The 25,470-nt window shown below is 32.5% G+C and overlaps 1 protein-coding gene across 2 annotated transcripts in view; it reads left to right on the top strand.

The window, feature by feature from the left end:
- Positions 1-443: 443 nt before the first annotated feature.
- Positions 444-25,470, top strand: part of LOC144847629 (guanine nucleotide exchange protein smcr8a-like) — a 111,645-nt gene continuing 86,618 nt past the window's right edge. For both annotated transcript variants that reach the window (XR_013613761.1, XM_078704095.1), the window contains exons 1-14: positions 444-515; positions 925-1,153; positions 1,702-1,875; positions 1,995-2,077; positions 2,420-2,550; positions 3,332-3,480; positions 4,395-4,545; positions 6,283-6,446; positions 7,700-7,824; positions 9,872-9,950; positions 11,464-11,585; positions 14,208-14,317; positions 19,204-19,461; positions 24,213-24,332. Coding sequence is in view for 1 of the 2 variants with exons in the window: in XM_078704095.1 (XP_078560221.1) it covers positions 962-1,153; positions 1,702-1,875; positions 1,995-2,077; positions 2,420-2,550; positions 3,332-3,480; positions 4,395-4,545; positions 6,283-6,446; positions 7,700-7,824; positions 9,872-9,950; positions 11,464-11,585; positions 14,208-14,317; positions 19,204-19,461; positions 24,213-24,332 (1,858 nt within the window). In the remaining variant the exon portion in view is untranslated. The remainder of the gene's footprint in view (positions 516-924; positions 1,154-1,701; positions 1,876-1,994; positions 2,078-2,419; positions 2,551-3,331; positions 3,481-4,394; positions 4,546-6,282; positions 6,447-7,699; positions 7,825-9,871; positions 9,951-11,463; positions 11,586-14,207; positions 14,318-19,203; positions 19,462-24,212; positions 24,333-25,470) is intronic.

Raw genomic sequence — 25,470 nt, 5'->3', positions numbered from 1 at the left:
CCTTATAACCGTGATATGGCTAGTTAAAAGGACGTTTATTCAAGGGAACGATGCACATTACGTAAATGAACAATCAAACTGGTGTCTTTTTCTATATTATAAGATTATAAGAATTATTGGTCTTCCTTTCGTTCACAATGCTTTTTATTTTATCACCTGTTTTACTTTTTGTGTTCGATAAATAAATTGAAACTTGAAACTTGAGACTACTAAAATTCAAACAACAATAATATACGGACCAAACTGCTTAACTGCTTTCGAATCAAGGCAATTTCAAATTAAATAAATAATAAAACAAAATGTTGACCAATCAATTGCGTTCATTTTGCCGTAACAATACATGGCGAATATATAATATCTATCGACAATACAATTACAAGTTTTCCATCTCACTGAAATATTATGTTTGTATACTAATCACTCATGCGTAACAAAATCATCAGGTGACTTGTGAAACGGGGAGTTTTCACACAATTTTGGCTCTCATTCTGTGTATGTTCTTCGTCTTTTTAAAGGTTCTCGTTTACATATTTTCATGAAAAGTGTTAAATAAGTTACTGTTTATTAAACATTAAACATTATAATGTAATTATAATACTGAAAAGCAATACTAGGCTAGCCTAGCCCAGGCCCCAACAACAAGTGTAGAAGAGCCTTCCCAGCAGCCCAACCAGGTCCAGGAGACACGTCCTCTCTTTAGAGAAGTGAAGGCTAGGTTTAGGCCTAGGTCTAGCTAGACTGGGTATTCCCTAGGCTCAGAGATAGGGTTAGTGCAAGATTAGGTCTATATTATTGAGTTAAAGTTGGCCAACCTAACCATTTAAAAACAAAAATCAATATTTAATTTAATAAGTACAGTAATATAATAGAAAATGATCAATTTCTAATTGTCAATTGACCTGTGTGTTCTTTTTGCTTTTATAGCAATCGACTCAAAAGCTAATGCAGCAACGAAGTCAACATGTTTGCTGCAGGCTATTCAGTAAGCGATGACCAGATGCTGAATGATGTCGATGATACCGAGAACAGCCATATACCTGCAGACCTCCTACCGGTTTTCACACCCCCAAACCCATGGCCCATCTCGCCTAACTTTGAAAATGATTTCATCATGATTTCTGAGTTTTGTGAAATTGAAGGTCCTAATCCATTGGTAGGTAGTATATAATAAATGGCCATTATCAATAGGGGACTTTTGATTTGCCACACATGACATGTGCCCTCTATATGACTAGTTAGTAGTAGAAGTAGTATATGAACAGTACACCAGGATCAGTGGTGTAATGCAGAGGCCTGAAGATCTCAGAAATTATTAGCCTTTTTGACATATTTTATGCCTTTTTTATTCTTTTTTTATTCCTGCGGTCCCTGCTTAAGGATCCCCATAAGCCCTGGCACACCCATAAGCCCTGGGCCCCTCATAAGCCCTGGCACACCCATAAGCCCTGGCACCCCCATAAGCCCTGGGCCCCTCATAAGCCCTGGCACACCCATAAGCCCTGGGCCCCTCATAAGCCCTGGCACACCCATAAGCCCTGGGCCCCTCATAAGCTCTGGCACCCCCATAAGCGCTGTGACCCCTGGGTTTGGCCTGTGAGTTCTCATAGCCGTCATGCTACTGACCACCAGTATACCCCCTCCTATGTGTTATGGCAAAATAAGTTGTTCACAATTCTAATCATCATTATTATATTACTGTAGATTACTATTCCATCTGATGGTGGGGGTGATTTTGACAAAGAACAGTTTGCTGTCAACATCATGTCTGTTGATTACAACGCCACTAATTCATCTCGTGCAGCAAACGGCGTGTTCACAATTTACGATGACACGTGTCTTCTCCAGGAGGAACTGAGTGAGGGTGCTCATGCTTATGTAAGTGAATAGTTTTATGTTTATATTGAATCTATTAAATTTTGAATAATATCTTCTTTATCCTTTCTTGTGTTATGAAGACGTGCAATAAATAAATTAAAATGTTTATTTCTTTTTAGGTTCATCACTTTACTCTTTATGACATTCATGCCCGAGGCTTTGTCAGACCTTTTTGTTTAGCTTATATCACATCAGAAAAAAAGTAAGAATTCTCACTTATTTTAAGAACTATTGCCTAATTCTTGTTTATCAGTAAGTTTACTTGGCTATTATAGCATGAATAAACTATACTAGTCTCATTGTAGGCTTAAGGCCAATTTACACAGACGAGCGGTAACTGTAAGCGGAAAACAATAATATAGAATGTATGTTATTTCTTATGACCATTTACACAAAACACTGATCTACGGAGATGCTCAGTAAAGATGCGCATTTCCGCTTACCGTTACCGGTGTGTGTAAATTGGCCTTTAAGAAGTGGAGTAGTTTTGGGTTTATTTTAAATCTAAATAAATAATCATCCTATTTTTGTTTCTCTTGTTTAGTAAACTTGTGGTACATTTTGATAAAATCATAAATAAGTTCAAGAAAGTCACTGAAGCTTTCAAATATGGAAACAGTCGCAACTTTTGTGAGGATTTGAAAAGAAAACTAAAAGATTTAGCTTTCACTAAAGGTAACTCAATAAATCACCAAGTGACTCCATCTTGTGCATATATTTGTCTAAGGGCCTGTTCAGACCTGGAGTTATGCTTTCGTATCGTACAACTCCATATGTCTTTTACGATTTTAACCTCTAACCAATCAAATTTAATCCTGCATACCAGATGTTAGCCCAAATTGGTGACACTTCAGTTTCAAACGAAAGCGTTCTGAACACATTGCTGTTACGACGCTAATTATAATATGACATTGCTTGCAATACAAAAGCATAACTCCATGGATCTGAACATACCCTAAGGTGACAGGGAATGAATTTGTTTATTGTTATCATTTGTAATAATGCTGGAATATATAAAAAAAAACAAGTATATGGGCTTGTAAATAGCCAGAGGGTAAATAGCCAGTGGGTAAATAGCCAGTGGGTAAATAGCCAGTGGGTAAATAGCCAGTGGGTAAATAGCCAGTGGGTAACAAGCAATATATCAATAGCCACATAGATACCAGCAAAAATAAAATACTGTAGATAAATTAATAACCGGAAAAAATTCATTGGTAAACCTTGCATTCTATGAATGTCTCAATGGGAGATATCATCAATGCTACACTATCAACTTTATGTGACAAAAAAATGTGATGTGCCCATATATTGACATGATGATGTCATATCACTACCATATTTGGGCATATCACTACCATATTTGGGCACATCACACTTTTTTTTGTCAATCTAGTTTGGTAGTGTAGACAGAGCTTAACACAATTATTTCAAATTAGATGTCTATTTTTTTATATAGAAAATCATGTTTCAAAACTGCAATACATGGCTACAAGTGAGACTGTAGATGATATTAAAACGAAGACAAGTTACACACGAGTTATGGAGGAATTGGAAAAGGCCATTGGTGAAACAACACAGATTTTAAATCAATTTAGTACATTGAAGGTGAGGGAATGATATAGTATATAATTACTTGTATCCTAAATATTAAAAGTATTAAAACTCAAAGTTGCTGATTCGAGGTTGATTACACAACTAGAGTGTACATGGTTGGAAAAAATTATTGTCATTGTAAATGATTCATATCAGGATGTGCAGACTCAAAGGAGGGTCAAAGGGGCCTGTGTCCCCGTCCTCAACACACGAAAAAACATTTATACAAAAAAAAAAAAAAAAAAACAAACAATAAGTTTTTAAAAACTGGGTATTGTCAGCCTGTTTTATTGTTGGCGCCGGCAAATCAAACATCAATTTTTCACGATGCTCCATGCGGGTATGCACCAATCGATATGCCAAAACAAAACCGTGCCGGAACAAGTGTGAAAGACCCTTTTACAGATGATCGAATCGGAGTGCATTAATGATCTCCTAGAACACCATAAATGCATTTTTTCCAGAGACTTCAGCCTGTGGAGTCCAGTATGTAATGCTCCCCTGATCAGAGATTGTCTGCACACATAAAGTAACACCCATATTTAGAAGAGTATGGAGGGACAGCTAATGCTCTAAATTTGAAATTGCCTACCCTCCTCCCTGTCGCCAAAATAAAGTTGTGTTCTCTGTATTGAAATTGTGTCTTTTAAAGTTTCTCTCTAATCAAATCTTACTAATTGGAACTTGGAAATTTTGAACGAATGCTGCCTTTCTATTGTGATTACATCATTCTAGGTTTACTTATAAAAAAAATGATAAATCAATTTCAAATTCAACAGACAGACAAAGTGGAATTGATTTTAAAATGTTGCAATTTATCTGCATTGACGTACTAGAATTTTTCATTTTGACAATAAAGACCGTACATCTTATTTATTAACATTTAACTGTACATTTGTTTACACTTTGCTCCGATTCCTCTCAAGGTCAACAAGCGATTAGAAAGACGTTTCAAGAAAATGGATGCTTCAGAAAATCACCGACGGCAACGAGTTCATTCACAATCTGCTAGTTTACATGGCGATGGTTACCATAGTGAGGGTAGTGAAATGGAAAAAGGATTTTCCATAAGAAAGTGTATGTATATTAAGAGTCTGCCATGAATATGAGCTGTAATAGGTTTTAAACATATATTGCCCCTTGTTCACAGGATATTTTCCCCATAATAGGGGTGTCCCCTGAATAGGGGTATCCCCTGAATAGAGGAGGGGTGTCCCCTGAATAGAGGAGGGGTATCACCTGAATATAGGAGGGGTGTCCCTTGAATATAGAAGGGGTGTCCCCTATATAGAAGAGGAGTGTCCCCTGAATAGAGGAGGGGTGTCCCTTGAATAGAGGAGGAGTGACCCCTGAATAGAGGAGGTGTTTCCCCTGAATATTGGAGGGTGTCCCCTGAATAGAAGAGGGGTATCCCCTGAATAGAAGAGGGGTATCCCCTGAATAGAAGAGTGTCCCCTGAATAGAAGAGGTGTATCCTCTGAATAGAAGAGTGTCCCCTGTATAGAAGAGGAGTGTCCTTGGAATAGAGGATGGGTGTCCCCTGAATAGATGAGGGGTGATGGGGTGACCCCTGAATAGTACTAATGTAGTATGTTATTATACATGTGCCTACTGTAGTATCATGAAAAATATGTTTATGAAGACCTATTGTGTTTTCAACCTTTTAAACAAAATAAACAATTTCAAAATATTCATATTGAGTGAATATAAATAAATATCTTTGTTGAGTTTAGAAAAATATTTGAAAAGAAAGCAAATTTGGTTTAAAAGTCATGCGAATGTCATATACGTACTTGATCTTTGAACAATCAGTAACTACGTAAGCGTTGACTTCCCCAGAGGCGTATTACGTATTTTCAAAGTGCTTTTTGAAATGTTTTTGATGTTAACTGTTTCCTTCCCACATGTTGTTTGGTATATTCTATCATCCATCATTCCCAATGCCTAATTCTGCCATATAGTATTAGTATTAATGTTTATAGTCGTATGTACTTTAATAAGATTAAAGAACTAGGATTTTTGCTAAGAATTCTAATTGAGAATTCTCCTAAAATATGTCTTTTAAAGAACACTACTAGATGTACAGTCTTCAAATTTAAACTACACAACTAGATTACAGGCTTCAAATTTATTTAAATAAATATTTTTTGACAATTTTGTCAAAATTGTTTTTTTCAAGCTTGTTATTAAGATTTATATAAATGATACATACTAGTAGAATTTCATAAACAAATGAGCGGGTAGTTGAACAGATTTTAATTAATGCTAATTCAACATCTCTAGAGTCTTTCAATTTTTATTTTCTATTAGCAAAAAAAGAAAGATGCTTTTTTACAATTTAGACTAAAATAGATCAGTGGTTGATTGAATTATAAATCTCACTAGAGATCGCATTCTTATGAAATTGATGGTTGTTGATTCTTTTTTAGTTGCCATTGGACACAAGATAAATTTGCTTTTCATGGGGTGATGCCTTTACTAGACCATTATCCCTTGGTACTTGGTGAATTGATCCCTTGGCAACTCATAACGAAGGTATACTGGGATTGTGTGCAGGTGAAGCGTCACGCCGCGGTACACGACCAAATCTGGTATGGGCTTGTGGACAGCTCAATCAGGTGCCATATGGCTGAATAAATGCCCCCCCCCCCCCTTTAAAAACCCTTCTGAACAATAAACACCCTGGAGTGTTTATTCAAATAAATACGGTATAACCTTTCATCTTTCACCTCTTGAAATTATGTATACCATCTCATAATTATTCATTATTTGTATAATATAGTTATCAAACATATTTTTTTTTTAATGAAATAGGTCAATCTAATGAGATACTTGATAGTGGCCATGAAGCCAGTTATCAGCCCAAATTAATTAAAGTTGATGGTTATCGCAAGTTCGATGTTAATCTACGCTCTCTACAAGAACTTTGCCTATGGGGTGCTAAAATTGCCATGTCAAAGCTTAAGAGGTTCTACAAGGTAAATAGTGTATTAAGTATTTCATTCATTTTATTTGGCATGACTAATAATAAAGTATGTAGGCACAGACCTAATAGCCTAAAAATAAAACTATCTGCTACTTTTATATAAAATCCTATTTACAATTTTGTGTGATTTTTATCACTGGTAAAGGTTAGGTGAACATTTCCTTTTCCAGAGAAATTAGATCAATTAAATATACTGTACAGTATGTGGTGTTTTGCCTGCCTACTACTACCACCACAACATTGATCAGATTTTTTTTTTGCTTGTTTGATATTGATATTATTACTATAGTCTAGCCAACATTAATTGTATGTTGCCCTCTATCAAGTGAAGCTTTGAAAAATGTCATTGTGAAACTAATGAAGTAGCATGCTTGAACAAAATATAGATTGTTCACATGCTGTCCAAAGCACTCTCAATATTAAAAGCAGAAATAATGATCAAGTCCCTTGTACTATAAATGAAAGTTAGAATCACAGTAAATTCATGTGTATAGACAACTAAAACTACCCAATAGGTCTGAGCAATAGATTGAATATTACTTTAAAAAAATATACATAGTTTTATAGAGCAGAATTGGATGTCTCACAATAATGAATCAAGAAATAATGATCAAGTCCCTTGTACTATAAATGAAAGTTAGAATCACAGTAAATTCATGTGTATAGACAACTAAAACTACCCAATAGGTCTGAGCAATAGATTGAATATTACTTTAAAAAAATATACATAGTTTTATAGAGCAGAATTGGATGTCTCACAATAATGAATCAAGAAATAATGATCAATCCCTTGTACTATAAATGAAAGTTAGAATCACAGTAAATTCATGTGTATAGACAACTAAAACTACCTAATAGGTCTGTGCAATAGATTGAATATTAGTTAAAAAAAATATACATAGTTTTATAGAGCAGAATTGGATGTCTCACAATAATGAATCAAGAAATAATGATCAATCCCTTGTACTATAAATGAAAGTTAGAATCACAGTAAATTCATGTGTATAGACAACTAAAACTACCTAATAGGTCTGTGCAATAGATTGAATATTAGTTAAAAAAAATATACATAGTTTTATAGAGCAGAATTGGATGTCTCACAATAATGTTTTTTGGCAATTGGTTGAAAAATAGATACTTACGTATAGTACTGTATGTTTGTATAGTATTAGAATGTATTAAACTAAAGATTGTGAAATTATTTGTACCATCGCACTCATAAACATTCATTTGTTTGTATAATAGCATTTCAGTCGAAGAAGTGAAGCATTGTCTATGGAAAAAATGGAGTCCAATATAGTGAAGCCTGCCTCGTCCCTCCTCACAATTGGCAGGACGGTTACTGTTAATTTTATACCAGAAAATTATGTGTAAGTAAAGTTTAACATTTCTATTAATCATATGCATGTTTTATTCTTATTTACTGACTACAGAAAAACCTTATTTAGGAAACACATGTTGGTCTATACAAAGTCTCCTTAAAGGTCCATAAAGAGGTGTTGGCCATATATAGTCATTTCATAGGAAAGTGTTCATTTAATAGGCATTTCCTTGATATGGGTGTTCCAAAGGAGAGGTTCTATTGTGGAGTGGAGTTGTGGCTTGGTGGTTATGATGCTTGGCAAGTGTCCTGGGTTCAAGTCCTGTCACATGTCAGGATTTTTTCTAAGGATAAATTTCCAACTCCACTCCCAAAGACTTGTAATACGTTTATGTAGAGCATCTTGTGTATATGTTTGTCTTGTGAAGCACTGAGGGTCCCTAATGATCAGCAATTGCTGGAGGGATCACTCTCATTAAATATGGTGAACAAAAAAACATTCGTTCTTATACGGTACCCACTTTTGCTCCTTGGTGGATCAAGAGCGTAGATTCACAGTAAAGAAAATGCCATCATTTTCACATATTGTTTACAAATTTTTTTCGTTATCACCATAGGGACGGTAAACAAATGATTTATAGCTAAAAATGATAATTAAAAAAACTTTAAGAAATAGAATCAAATTATTTTTGATGGAAATTATTATTACTTTTCATTGTTAAATAAATTGTATTTGTATTGTGTCTGCATCGGCATCGTGAATTGAATTTTATTTTGTTTTTCAATTTTCCTTTAGGGACTTCACAGTAATGAACAGTAACAAACTTAATTAAATTCTTAGATGAATAAAATAGAGTTCTCTATGATAAAACGCAGACTGTTATTGTTTAAGTAAATTGCATTTGTGCTCTGTAGGGAACAGGGAATTCATTTAATTTGATTCGCAGCATTTTATCTAAAAGCAATAAATGATTATTAAAATTAATGATTGTAAGAGGCTGCTTGCCCAAACTACTTTTTAGTTAGAATTAAAACTAAGTCAGTTCATCGAAGGGAAACTTTTGATTGCCCTGCATTAGTTAGATACATACCAGTTAATTATGAGAGTTGTCAATACGATTTAAACAATATAATAAATTGGAAAGTTGTTACAATATTTGATGTACCAGAATGTTTACGTTGTTGTTGTTGATTGTACTGCTATAAAGAAACATTAAGAAAGTGTTTTAGGGATTAAAATTATATAAATTATTTGTTTCATGGAAAAGTGTCCCAGTGTCCCAGTCCCAAAGGAGGGGAACTTGAGATCTCAATCTTAATTTAGATGTTATATAAAACAAATAATAAATATTTTATATTCGTGTAATGGTACAAATAATGGCATTTGGTGAATGATGAAAGGTTATATATCAACTCGGCTTTGCCTCGTTGAAATATAACCTTTCATCATTCAACTCATGCAATTATTTGTAACATTACACTCATAAACATTCATTATTTGTATACTATTTGATTGACACCTGGTCTAGAACTATATACTTTGCTCAGTCACACCTCCATGACTCTGACTGGATATTTTCATTTATCATGCTCTAGCCTGCTCTAGCCATTTCCGATTCCTCACAAACACAATTATGTTTTACTAATACCCAACACTACTTACACAGCATTATAAACCTGAGCTGGTTTAAAAGATGATAAATGTGAGATTATCTATGCTTAAAAAACCCTTAAGAGAATCTAGTGTAATACTGATGTATCCGTAGAAATCTCAGTGCGACTGACATGAAGATGTTAATATGTGTAGGAAGGGTTGACAATAAATGTTAGCATCATTTTCTAAACCATCACTCAATATAATTAACTGGGACGTTCATTTCAGTAAATTCATTAAAGTTTTCATATGGTATCTTTAAGGCCCATTTACACTAGGACGATAACGATCGACGATAAATACATATAAAACAGAAGAAATTAGAAAGGTTTTCGTTCTATAACTATAGGATAACCATTTATTTATACATTCAGAATTTAATATGATTATTTTATGGTAATTGGTTGTGAAAATTCCTCTTAGCCACTTTTTCTGTTCACAGGCAATGCTGTAAAGTACCATACCACCATCCTCACCAATCTAGTGTATGTAAGACATGTAACGTTGACGATAGAATATCTGTAAGTATTTAAAATGATTTAAGGCCCATTTACACTAGGGCGATATAAACGATCGACGATAAAAAGATAAATATGCATTTTTCATACCTAAAACAAAAGAATTTTAAAAAGTTTTCATCCTAGAACTATAGGATTATCATCTATGCTGCCTTTGATGAAAATAATATTTCCACACGTCCAATCAAATGACGTCATGATTAGTAAGAGCAATAATATCGTTACAATACAACGATTTTATTGTTTTATTGATCATGACGTCATTTGATTGGATTTTCAAAAATATTATTTTTATCAAATACAGCATACATGATTATCCTATAGTTCTAGAACGAAAACTGTTCTAATTTCTTTCGTTTTATTCAAGAAAAATGCATGTTTATCTATTTATCGCCGATCGTTATCGCCCTAGTGTAAATGGGCCTTTAGTGTATATGATTTGATTTGTATATTGAAATGTTTACAGTAACATTGTACAACAAATTTTAACTTCCATATTGGGTCCCTTCATGTCAAATTGGTCGCACTCCGAGCAGTGTTGATTCGTTGGTCGACAATGACAAACCCTGGATAGATTTACAGATGATTACAAAAATCAAGATACAGTAGTAACTGTATTTAAGCACAATGAATATTGTGTCCTTCTATACCCATAAAATGCTTGGATTATAATTATAATGCATTGATCATATTACATAATAAATAAATGGAAAATGTTTACTTTCAAAGAACATGCCCTTCTTATGATGATGTATCTTGTGACATAGTGGATTAAACAGATCTTACAAATTGTGTTGCAATAATGAACTAAAGAACTAACATAAAATAACGAAATAGATAATACACTAAAAAGTGGATCTTTTTATATAAACGTGCCATAAATATAGTATGTAAATCTTAGCATTAGATAAGATCGCTTTTTAAACCATCATAAATTCTTTAATCCGTTTTGATTCATTAGCGATGCAGTTATCTCTGTGATGAAATTTAATGAAGTAAAACGGAAAATATCTATAAACTTTCGTTTATTGACTTTGACAAAGATATTCAATTTTTTCAAATTACACAACTGCAGACGCATTAATCTCTTGAACAATAGCATTTGAAATAATATCACAAGTTTTATTATTATTTTATTAAGATATTTTTTATTTTTATTTTTTAAATCTGTAAAAATTAATAATTTTCCTATTTTTAAGTTCTGTCAAACTAATTTGACAAAAAAAGTGTATGTGCTCAAATATGGCTGTGATATGCCCAAATATGGTAGTGATATGCCCAAATATGGTAGTGATATGACATCATCATGTCCATTTATGGGCACATCATATTTTGTTGTCACATACAATACAGTTTGACAGTGTAAACTAGAGCTGTACAAAGTAATACCAGTTCAGTTTAAAACCGGATAGCATTTTTTTATTCAAAAAGACCCTTTAATTTAGGAATTATCAGGATTTCAGAATAATAAATCGCTATATATAACTAGTAATTATATTTTTGTGTCTATTTTTAGCTTATGACATGTTCTAGTACTAATACGGGCGGACCATTGACAGACGACGAAGATGTTTATTCGTTTTTACCTTCTAGTTTTGAAGCAAAATTTATTACTGGGTCTGACTTTGCATCAACAGAGTAAGCCAATCTATTCATTTTGGTTTCAGTACCTTTAATTTCTAATTATTAACATATGTAATAAGTAAAACTCATGTTTCTACTTTCATTGTTCTCTACTGTTTCTGGATCTTGGGGGGGGGGGGGGAGTGTAGGGTGTTTGGCTCGTCCCCTCCCACCAGCCACACCCCCTTTTTAACAGCTAAAATGAAATTATGAACTGCTTTTTGATATCTACTGTATCTATTTTTTAACAGACTGTTAATGTCTCCCCTTCCTTGTCATACTCAGTACACTATCTAAGTAGTTTGACAAAAAAAGTGTGATATGCCCAAATATGGTAGTGATATGACATCATCATACATATATGGGCAAATCACATTTTTCTGTCACATAAAGTTTGATAGTTTAGACAGAGCTTTAGGCTTCCATTCGTAGTAATGGCTAATTCAGAATATAGAATAATTGGCTTCTTATATGCAAACAACATGAACACAATTTAAATTGTTGAGATTGTTTAACATCATTTGGAGGATCTATATTGTTTAATGCCGCATGCTATGGATGTTTTTACTTTAATTGAACATTGTTGTTGGTGATAAGAAAGCATTTGCATGATTGGTAAAAATGACAAATGGGGAAGAATGCTCTAAATTTGTGTAATCATAAAAAGTAGGCCTAATTTAATCAGTAGACATATCTCTGGCTTTTTTTCTATTTTGCCGATTAAATGAAATGGAAGTAGAGAGACAATCTATTCTAATGTGTTTGGTATCCAGTCTTCCAAGGATAGCAATTTGCTCTACTTTTAGGATGACAATAACATGATAATCCACATACAGACAATTTCCAATATATTTAAGAAAAAATTATACTTGTTGGATACCAACCTGTTTTCATATCTCTCTCATTTTTAAATTAAAAGATTTTCATATTGATATTCAAAACTTTGAACTAATCGTAACTAAGTTAAGATTAGGAATTTTAAATCTTGAAAACGAAAAGGAAAGATGGACAGGAATTTTAAAAGAATCTGTAAAATTTGCAAATGCAATGAGGTTGAAAATGAATATCATTGTGTTTTAGCCTGGGTGCAGTACAAATTTAGCGGGAAAAAAGTATAGGAAATTTTTTTTTAGGTTTTTCTGATAGCGTATACCATATAGAATGTCAGAAAAAAAATCCCCATCCCAGAGTCTTGGGGAAAATTTTTTACGGCACTTTTAAATTTTGGCCTATATAACACACACAAATTCCTATTAACACACACAAATACCTATATATAGGGGATAGGGAAAACCAATTCACGTTTTTTTTAACTTGGAGTTGTGTTATGATGATTAAAATTAGCTGAGGCTTACTTTAATAACTACTTATCATAGTAGTTGATAAATCGAGTCGATAACAATGACATCATCATGCCAGAATCCAATATGGCGTCCAATTTGGCGGGAAAAACTGGGTATTGCTAACTTCCCGCAAACCCCCGCAAACCTAAAAAAAAACATAGCAAACCCCACCGAACCAACATAAAAGTGATTGAATCATGTAGTGTACAACCCACTGGGTATATCCATGTAAAAAAAAAATTAAATTTCTACTGTTAACTACTTATTTTTGGGGTAAAACATCATTTTTTGGTAAAAAATGATTTCTAATTTTTAACCAAAAAATGATGTTTTATCCCCAAAATAAGTAGTTAACAGTAGAAATTTAATATTTTATATACCCAGTGGGTTGTACACTTCATGATTCAATCACTTTTATGTTGGTTCGGTGGGGTTTGCTTTATTTTTTTGGAGGTTTGTGGGGGTTTGCGGGGTTTAGCAATACCCTATTTTTCCGCCAAATTGGACGCCATATTGGATTCTGGCATGATGATGTCATCGTATCGACTTGATTTATCAACTACTATGATAAGTAGTTATTAAAGTAAGCCTCAGCTAATTTTAATCATCATAACACAACTCCAAGTTAAAAAAAACGTGAATTGGTTTTCCCTATCCCCTATATATAGGTATTTGTGTGTGTTAATAGGAATTTGTGTGTGTTATATAGGCCAAAATTTAAAAGTGCCGTAAAAAATTTTCCGATGGGGATTTTTTTGCTGACATTCTATATGGTATACTCTATCAGAAAAACCAAAAAAAAATTTTCCTATACTTTTTTCCCGCAAATGTGTATATTAACTGTTCTGCACCCAGGCTATTTTAGAATGTCCATACTACAAAGAAATTAGACAGTCTTTTTTAAACCTAATTATTTTAATCAACCAACAAATAAAATTGAAAAGCGTCGAGCGTAGAATTTAGGTCATCGGAAGAACTTTCAACATGTTTAATTTTCTCCCGATGAGGCGGTTGGTCGTACAATGCTGTCTGGCCTTAATTGAACCATTACATAGAACTTTATACCATGCATTAAAACTAACACTGGATAGCACATGGTGTTTTATAGAAATATACATTATATATTTATTCCATCACTCAAAAGAAAAGTTTGGTTAGGAAGATGTTTTGTTTTATTCAATCTGTTAAAACATTTCATTCCAGATCTGTATACTTCAATTTATTTCAGATATATCATCTGACAACTTGTTTCAGTTTTTTCCTAAATGTAATCTCTTTAAATGTTTCATTTCAGATCTCTATACTATGATGCTTCAGATATTCCATCAATCAGAGACAGTTCCAGCGATGCCTCTTCAGATTTCAATGAAGATTGGGTAGAGATTATGGAATTATCCTCTCAACGTATGTATAAACCATGACACTTACTTTACGACCTTTTCATCCATTTCCGTAATTGGAGTTTTAAAGTTAAAGATGTATTGTCTACCAAAAACATGAAAAATGAAGATTAATACAATCAAATTTTGAATAGGCCATTTTGTAGTTATAACAAAGTTAATCACTTTCGTAGAAAAAACAATGTTTTCAGTTATAAAATTACAAAATAAACGGTTCATTTCAACCAAAAACCTATTGGCTGTCAGCCAATTTGACTATTTTTTGCTTTAAATTACAGTTTTTTCAGGTAAATAAATTTTGTTTTGGTTCAATTATTGGTCAAAGTGAATAACTATTATATGACATATTTTACAAAAAAATTTAAAAAGAATATTTTTTCAGGGGGACAATACACCTTTAACCATTTTTAGTGGTACAGACATTTATACACAATATTTGTACCTATACTAGTTGATATATGTTTTTTGTCTTTTACAATTTGTAATGGCAAACAATTATATCAATCTTTTTGCTTAAGTCAAGATAGTTAACAAGTGCTTAAGTGAAAAAACTGGGAAAAAAAAATTCTTTTATGTTTGGAATAGACCGTCATGTACTATTTGAGACAAAAATAGGTAACTTACTTACTGACTTAACACAACAACATTTCTAAATTGATTATTTGTATGAACACATTTTTGTCTGCATCTCATTTTGAAACTACTTTTGAAACAACTACATTGTTCTAGGATGCAAACACACAATATGACAAATATCTATTACATTGTGCATTGTGCTTTAACGATTCCACAAATGAAGCATTATGTAAGGAAAGTTATTGTTGCAAACTATTAAACATTCTTTATTTTACATTGGACTAAGATTGAAATTGTTTTCAATAAAGTTTGATGGATTGAAATTTTTAACTAAATAAAGCATGAAATTTCATTAAAAAAGTAAAAAAAAGAAATTAAATAAAAACAACAAACTTGTGTACTGTATTTGATTGATTATTTGCCAGAAGGCATGGCATTTCTTCATTAGATAAAACTGTTTTGTTAATAAAAACATGAAGATGTATCCGTTATTGTACATACATATCAATAACTATATAGTGTCCTGTCCATTGTACCTGTCATTTGGTACACTAATAAAAAGGTGTATTAAATTATACTTTGTTAAATTTTAATTAACATCATAGAATAATTTTAATTTATTTCTCACTTTTATCTATATAGTCAAATTTAATAAATTATAATGTTTAGAGGTCACTCTATAAATTGAAATGAAACTACAGTAGATAAATATACAATTTGTAAAAACATTCTAATATTTTAATCAAAAGACAGATTACTAAGCAAATTACAATGCTGTTGGTATCAGTGGCTAAATCTCAATGTATACAGTACAATTAAAAAAGAAAAAAGATAAATCAAACAATTTCAAAGTAATTTCAGCTTTCAGATAAGACAAACCCTTCCTCAAAGTGAGAGTACTTGGAGAAAGTTTAAGATATATTGTTATCTATGTGCCTGGTATACTTCATAGACCATAAGAACTAGACATTTAACAACTCAACGTAGAACAAATTATTTTTAAATGAAAAAATAATATTTTTGAACAGACTTATTGTGGTCATTTTGAGGAGTCCCTGTCCAGCTTCACATATTTATGCCATCTCCTACAGTAGTACTAGTTGACTATTAATAGGTCTCTATGGTGAAATCATAATATAAGTAGAAGAAAAGAAACCTGCCTTCGATTATGTAATCTTATGCTCCTTAATTCATGGACGGTATTTTCGTAATGTCAAGTAGTGTTAAGAGTCTGTGATTGTTCACTTTGCAGCCAGATTGGAAATGCGGGAAATGGAAGGGTGGTGAATTAAACACAATCAAACCAATTAAAGCACCATTAGGAAACTTCATTAAACTTAATTACATCTTGTAAAATTGGGAAGTATATTTTTTGATGCGTTTTGGTTATAAAGGTTCTGCATTCGGAGAGGAATGGCGATGAAACAGTCACATTAAAGCTACTCTATATCAATGTATGATTGATTAGTATTATCAATGATTAGGCTGCTCTCTTGTAACTATTACTAGCTTGATGGCTTGATATTATTAATCTTATGTATTATTATGGCTTTTTGTCAAAATAACTATATAATATAATCTTCTTTCGTAACGTCTTTTAACATTACTCTTTTTTCCATTTTTGTCTGTTTAGGGCAGGATGAGTTGCTAATATTTTTTCTTTTTGTAAGGATTGTTATTTCGTAAATTAATTTTGTTTTTCCAGTAGTATTTTTCATTCGTTTTAGTTATTTTAATTTCCTTCAGTGTATATTTAAATTGTGGTATTACCCATCTAATCTAACACTGGCCTAAATGATTTACATTCATATACACTTCCTATAATGGTCGAAGTCAGTCAGTTAATAGAGACTGTGGTTCTGTCCTCTACAGGAACTGTGTGTGAGAGGCAACGCCTATTATTTTCTTGATAAATGCACAGGGATTGATTTTTAGTCTTCATATCCGATGTCAAACCTCGAGAATCATGATGGAACGGAACCGTTTTTTGAATAATGTAAATTTGTTTTTCATGATTTATAGTAAATGTATACATTTATGCATACATTTAAATAAATCTAAAGTTCTTTAACCACATTAATGAAGAATTTCAATATCTCCAAATGTCAATGTCATTTGGATGAGAACTATTTTATATTGAAGATACTTTTTTTGTATTCTGTAAGTGCCTAACTTTTTTTTTTAATGTGTGGCCCCTTTACACCATTAAAAACAAACTAGATAAATTAAGATAAAGGCTTAATTTACTTCTCACACCCTTAACCTCCTACCCTTGCACACCCCTTCTCACTCCCTCATCCCCCCCCCCCCCATTCACTCCCTCACCCTTCTGAATAAACATCTCTCTTGAGTAGGAAAGGGATTTGATTCTTAGGATTTTTTCATGGGTAGATGTTGGAAATTATACTCACTTGTACGATAAATTATCTTCTGTCAATTAAATGTTGTTTCCATAACCTAGCACAAATATTCACAACCCATGGGTTCCACAGAGAGCTATAAATAATATTTCCATAGTAATCATTTTTAAGCCTACAACTGGGAAGTGTACTGTAGTGTATCACAGATTGTTTTTACAAGATTTCTAAAACACCCTGTACATGCTGCTAGTTGCAACAGAGAACCGCAACATTCTAGTCAGTCATTCACGAAAACAAAACATCAGCGGTTAAAAATTGCAATGTTTGCGCAATGGTAAAGAAGGGTGATGTAATATACTCTAACGCTATTTAACAGCTATTAAAACTTGTTAAGGGTTGATTAATAAACTAATATAGGGATGTCCCAGAACTTTTAATTTAGTAAATCGCATCTTTAAATATGAACTACATTGCAAATATACAATAATGATATATACTGTATAGTGATTGCCCTCTAAACAAGATTTTAAACATCTTCATCTATTGTGTATTTATGGGTTAATTTATACATTGGTACATCATTGTAGATACAATGCAAAATATGTTAATAAAGAAGACCAAACAAATTGTTTGTAGCTGTTGTCTAACCTCGCATTTAAATAAAAAAACATTTTCTTATAGTTATATTACCCTTTACCAAAAAAATAGAATTTAAAAATGTATTGTAAATATATTCTTATTTTAGTATGTGATACCTCTTCTTCAGATACAAAATATTCAATAATATTTAAAATGTGAAGACCTTTCCCATGGTTGCCAGAAGAGGCCCTAATTGCAAGTACAGTTTACCTGTCCAATTTTGGTGAATTTGCTGCACTACTCTGACGTTTACTTATTTTAAAAATAGTGCTTGACTGTTTAGCTTCTACAATACATACTATTGATTAAATTCATAAAACTCTGCAGTAGAGTGTTGTAAATAAATATTGATGAATTTTCTCACCTGTAGGTCTGACCTTTGCATATCACTGTGTGCTTTATCATTTATTATCTATTTATTTGGACTTCTGCTAATTGTTTTAACAAGTTTTTAATATTTTTTGCTTGTGGTTAAATCATTATTACATGCTGTTTTTCGATATTTGAAGTGTGTGAATGATTTAGAAGTTTTGCTAATATACGTTTTCATTGGTCAGCTAAAGGCAATTTATATTTTGATACATAAGCTTCTTGATATCTAGTGGCATACTGTGTAATTTAGATAATGTTTTTTTGTTATATAACAAAATTTAAGTACTGTACTATGTGTATAACTACTATATAGATTTGTTAGTGGTTATGTGTTTTTTTTCTCTTTGAGGTGTGTTTATTTAAAAAAATAATCTTCTCTTTTTTAGGTGATCTTCTCTTAGCAATTGGCTATTTTTTTAGGTGATCTTCTCTTTGAGTTTGGCTTCTTTTTTAGGTGATGTTCTCTTTGAGATTGGCTTCTTTTTAACACGACTTTCTCTTTGAGATTGGATTCTTTTTAACACGACTTTGTCTTTGAGATTGGCTTCTTTTTAACACGACTTTCTCTTTGATATTGGATTCTTTTTAACACGACTTTGTCTTTGAGATTGGCTTCTTTTTAACACGACTTTCTCTTTTAGATTGGCTTCTTTATTACATCACTTTCTCTTTGAGATTGGCTTCTTTTTTAGGTGATCTTTTCTTGGGTTTGGCTTAGAACTTTTTAACATGACTTTCTCTTTGAGATTGGCCTCTTTTTTAGGTGATCTTCCCTTTGAGATTGTTAATTTCCTTTATTTTGGATAGTACAACCAAACATACAAAACAAAGAGTACAAAGTGTTAACATCTTCTTTCAACATCTTCCATAAGATTTTGCCTTGTTCCTACAGGTTACATGACACTATGTCCACAAGTATAATCTCTATATAAATCTTTTACAGGATCCAGTTCTCCAAATCACGATTCAGGAACCTGTACAGACAAACATTCCAACAGCAACACTAGCCTGGGTGATGGTATTAGTGGTCCACAACAGACCAATGGTGGCGTGCCTCAAACCATGGATGATTTCATTCTCGACAAGACCCAATTGTACGATAGTTCAGATCGAGATTCACTTGATGTGGATTCAGACATGGTTCATTCTGACACAGAAAAGCCAAATCCTGAAAACAACTGTATTAACTCACAAACGTCAAGTAAGTACTACTCATTAATTTTTTATCCGAAGTTCAAATTTGTTAAATGACGTTCAAATTGATACGTTGTTTTGAATTAATTTACAAATGTCATTTAACCGAAATATCATTGACTTTTCTTTTGAATATGAAGGTAATTCGCGACATGACCTTCTTTATTCTTCTCACTAAAACAACCTTTTTAAAATTGAATGTATTTATTGAGAAAATTAATTTGTCCTTGAATATTTCTGTTATTTCATAACTAAGGAAGCTGTTTGCAATCAACATCATAATCATATCTATATTTTCTCATTATATTTTGGAAAACATTCATTTGAAATAGAGCAAAAATGATTATGCGATAATATCGTCGTTTGAATTTGTAATTATGCCATTGATTTTAGATTGGAGCTTTCCTTCCGTCATAATGACATTGATTGCATATTTTTATAATTGTGGTAGGAATTTATTTATATGTGACATTTAAAAAAAAAAGCTGTTTTAATACACGTTTCATTTAAAACAATAAATTATATAGTGCCTCTTGTTTTTCTTATTTTTATGACATTGATATTATTTCAACCTCATTTTGTTCTTATTTTATTACTATAGATATTTATATCTAAAGACCTTTCATGTTTAGGCCATAAAACTATTAAATCGTAAAACATTTATTGAATTACTATTTAGTACATGTATATTTTTACCTGATAAGTTTACGGTATTACGTCTAGTGACGTTAAACATTTTTTTTGCTTTAAAATCGTACTTAGAAAGAACAGTATCATGATTTTTTTTTCCAACCAAATTTTCTTTCATAAAACCACAGATCCCGAAGATCCAAAGAGGATAGTGGGAAAATGCCCCCCCCCCCCCCTATCATTCATTTCAATACTTCGTATTCTTTTAAGCACTTATATACAGTAATTATACTTCTGTCAATTCAGTTCAACATTTATTTCGACCAAAATCACCATATATCGAAAGAACAAAGGTCATTAAGTGAAACTCATCAATAATAAATAGTAACATTCATTTAAAATGAACATTATGAAGAATTAAAAAGAAACACATTTGTCCGAATGATGGGTTATTGTTGATGGGTTCACTTCAGGGAAAGTACCATATATTTATGAATATAAAAATATCTTCTATTAAAGAAAAATAATAGCTATCGGTGTATTGTGTTAATGTCTGTCTACTTGTGTTCGTAGCCCCTTGATTGCTTTAATGTACCTAAGTCACAATCACATTGCTATATAATGTGATATTGATGTCATGTTCATATGAAAATATACACATTTTAAAATTACTCGATAAAGAGGTGTGCACAAAGAAACTGGAAGAAGATGGGAAAGAATTATTGCGGCTTTGATCAAAGTTTCAAAGTAATTCATTCACATACATATTAAGACCAAGAAATTTGAAATATAATAAATATGAAATTTTACAATTTTGACTTCAAATTTTAAAGTAACAGAGTTTGAAATGACTTCAAATAATGTCTTTTTGCTTGGAACAAAATCGTGAAAGTCAACAACACAATTTTTTATGTTAGGAATTCTAAAAAGAAATTGCGAAGCTGATTCTTTAGTATATATAACACAACATTTTGTATAGTTCTATTCAAGTTTTAATTCATTTGATAAAATGTAAAATCATGATGTAACAATTTTTGTCTTATTTGTAGAGTTGTGAAAGACCATAAGTCATCCAGCTTAAATTCAATAAACACAAAGAAAGAATGTACTAATAGAACCTTACAATATATGGTTAATTGCTGCCTTAAGTCGTTTAATAACTCTTGATTTTTCCATCAGTGGAACATTTGTACCCACGTTAGTTTGTGCGTCATTTGTACATTAGTGTACACTCTCATATCCTTGAAAATGTAAAGCAAACAAAAGGAAAATCAAACACATGCATATTAATGTATCACTCAGATCTAAGTAAACTGTTTAACTCTTTTGCGTTGCTTGAGTATCCAAACATTTATCTGCCATTTCCTCTCATTTATCGAGACATAATTTTCTCAAGTATCGCTTACATCAACATTGGTCTCGTTTCTGCTGCGAAAAAATAACTGTTTAACAGGGAGGTTTCGCAACCTTATGACGGATTCGTCACACATTTGTGAAACTTTTGAGCTGATCCCCATTTCATATTCGTAAAGCGTATTCGGTAGTATTCGGTTCGGAAGTCCTCACTTGCTTTAATGTTAAGCTAGGCCTAGGCAGCCAAGCAACACGTACCTGCGCTTCGTTCAAATTTAACACAGTCATATTTTGGACGGCGCCCCCAATATTTCGTTGCCATGTGAAACAGATTTTTTCTGTAGCATTGCGAAAAGGCTATTTTAAATAACCGTGTGACTAAATTACCCCAATTTCTTGCCAGCAGAAACTAGAGAAACTTCAAATAATGACTAAAAACACCTAATTGATTCGGCGTTGAAATGCTATTTAAACTATAATCACTGCGACAAGATAATGGTTTTATGATTGACCACCATTGACCTTGGGTCAACGACACTAGAATTGTGGACGTTTGTTTGACTGTCTGAGCACATTGCGGTTTTTGCGGTGATGACCACCCACACCGATTTTTTGGAAGTACAAACTTTGATGTAAAATTAGATGTTATGTAGTAAAAACAGATTTCTAATAATGAAAATACTCAATACTAAGACAGGTACCACAGTAAAGGGTGAGAGGAAAGATATACAGCACTAGGAGTTTATGCTATGATAAATTGTTGTTTATGTCTTTAGGCAACTGTGGCCAAGGATTACCAATTAAATTAATCACTGTCCTTTCAGATAGGTGGTAATCCCCTTGACACAATGGTTATTTTGTGAGCAATTTCACTGGGGTATCTCCCTACTCATCTCGAATAATGAACTGGGTTTTTTAAAGCGCACACTTGTAAACTGTGTACACTGCACCTACGGTTTATAGTCTATCCAAGAGAACTTATTCCACCACCAGTACTACGAGCGAGTCGGCCTCAAACCCATGCCGATATTGTTGGCTCTCTTGGTACGATAAATAGCGCCCCTGTCTTAACCGCTTGGCTATAAGAATGTGTGCTATTAAGAAAAAGCCAGGATTGTCGAGAGTAAATTGGGGACAATACTATCGATGTCACATTGTCACCACCCAGGAACATGAATGAGTACCAGATGATTGCTGAAGTTATAACATTATAAACACTTTGCTGTTTTTTTTTGTTTGTCGTCTTTTACTGACAAGTAATATAATGCTTGGGGCTTACATAACTTGCATCATATCAGTCACTAAGTTTGACCTTTAACATATGAACATCATTTATTGATGACATGTTGACTACTGAAATGTTGCGTACATTCATATTATGTGAATGTCATTGAATATTAAGATATGATGGATGGTTTTATTTTTTGATGAAAGATATTACAATATGCAAAAAATGTTGCAGTACAGTAGTATTAAATTGTGCAGAATCAGCCAAAGTGTTCTTGTGTTAATTTTTAATAAATAGTTACTCAATGATAGTCCGTACTGTACATTGTGATTGATACAAATGTTTATAAGAATTTATTTTTTCCTGTATATTACTTATTATTCATGATACTATTTATTGACATACATCATTTACATCAGTAGCAGATATGATAGAAATTACTACCAATCTAAAATTATATAAAATGAACAATTTCCAAGCAGTCCCATTTTTCGCCAGAATCCATTCGGCCCCCGTTATATATCCCATCTGAAAAGTACAACACAACCCCAACCAGCAAACTTCAATACTTTGCTTTTGGATTCAGCTATATATTTAAATATTGCTGGGTAATATTGAGTACATAAAAAGAAAAAAAGAAAGAACAAATTCAACTTCCTTTCACAACACAAAGAAAAAGATCAGAATTAGAAAGCACTGGAACATTACACGAGTACAATCGGCGCCTTTGATTTTATGATTCCTCTGTTGCACACCTAACCAACCATCCATTTATGATTTGATTTGATATTGAATATTGTATTATTCATTTTTTCATTGAACTTGGTATTGTATTACAATTTGATGTCAACACTTTCACTTATCACAACTTATAATCAAATTTGTTTATGATTTCATTTGATATTGAATTTTGTGTTTATTCATTTTTTTTTTCTTTGAACTTAATATTGCATTACAATTTGATGGCAACCTTTTCTTATCACAAATTATCATTAAATCATATGTAATTCTATACTGTAATAGAATCTCTTTCATTAAAAAACATTCTTTTATCATAAAGCTCTGTCTACACTATTAATATTATATCAAACTTTATGTGACAAAAAAATGTGATGTACCCATATACTGTATGGACACGATGATGTCATATCACTACCATAATTGGGCACATCACACTTTTTTGTCAAACTAGGTTGATAGTGTAGACAGAGCTTCAGATTGCCTACAAGGTATTTTTTAATCTTAGTTTTAAATGTGATTACTAATTGTGAATAATTACGATTTATAGAAATACAATCCCACTGTACCATGCCAAGTGTGAAAAGAGTGTTATATCCAATCAACATTGGAACATATTGAAAGCCTTTGTGGTTTCATGGCACGGTTTCTGCATAGCAATCAGTAGAGTTTAAGTTCAAGTTGGAGTGATTTTGCAAACATAAAATATGTTCTAAATTCATTTTTATCTTGAAAATCATCAATATAGAACAAAAAACTTTTCATTTGTAAAAACAAAAGTGTTTATCATCCTTTTGTTTTCTTTACAGTATTGGTACGATGTGCATCTGGTAACAGCCTAGATAAATTTCATGTTCCGTCAGAGCCCATTCAAGTACCAGTTGGATGTTATGTTTCATGGCTCACCTCAAATTCATCAAGATTTCCAGGTAAATGACTATATCAAAAGTATAATTGTTATATTTTTTTTCTGGCATTTACATTTAAATTAAAATTTAAATATTTTATAATATGATATTGAAGCTAACACCATAAACCCGAAACTCTCCCAAATCCAGACTTTCTCTGAAGTCCAAAAAGGTCCAAAATTCATTTTACCATTACACATTCTGAATACCAGACTTTCTGGAAAACCAGACATATTTGGCCAGCCCAAAGGTGTCTGGGAGAGTTGACTGTATGGGCCTGTTTCTATTGAGCAGAAAATACAGTTGAATACCGTTCTTTTCAAGAACGGTTTTTTCTTCCCAGCAGAAATAGGTCTCCACAAAAAAGAACCGATCTTAAAAACGGTTTCAAAAACCTCAATTAATTCAGGTCTGGATCGCAAAGAACCGGTTTCCATGGAGCAATTTTTAGCTGCAACACAATCGCGGTCTCAATTTGACCCCAAAAACTGAACTCTACTGCACTGGGACGATTTGCGGTCAACTCGCAGTCAAACCCGCGCAATAGGACCTAGGCCTAGTCATTTTTATTTCTCTAGATAGTGAGTATTTTATTTAACTAAAAAATGTGGACCGATGTCATTACGAGGTTCGTAATAAATATGTGGGGAGAAGAAAAGATGAGGGGACGAGCCGGGAGTCGGAAGACTCGCGTACATGTTTATATAAGAATATTGTAAAGTGTGTGAAAGCTAGACGAGTTCAACTTAACAATATCGGAGAGTGCGATGTATATACTTTAACCAAGGATCACAATAACGTTTTAGGTAATAATGACAGGATTACCTGCCCCTTCTATGATGAAATGGATGCAATGCAAAAAAAAGTAAACATGACCTCGATCCTAATCGCACTTCCGCCTAATTGTGGTATATAATGACGTCATTCATAACGAACGCACATGGACAGAACCGGTTTTATTGGAGTAAAAATTGAGCTGCAACACGATCTTTATTTATAAACAACTGCCGGAACCGGTTTCCAAAAAAATAAAAACAATAGAAACAGGCCCTAAGTATCTATCTGAGTATAGTCCCCTTATATTTTTTGACAATTTTGTACCCAGACCCCTTGGGACTATACTATACTTGGTCTTAGTATGGGAGTTGCATTTATCATA

Source organism: Antedon bifida, chromosome 7, assembly GCF_963402885.1.
Source record: "Antedon bifida chromosome 7, ecAntBifi1.1, whole genome shotgun sequence".
NCBI lineage: Eukaryota > Metazoa > Echinodermata > Crinoidea > Comatulida > Antedonidae > Antedon > Antedon bifida.
The sequence above is the reverse complement of the archived record's forward strand: the minus strand, read 5'-3'. Positions and strand labels throughout refer to the sequence as shown.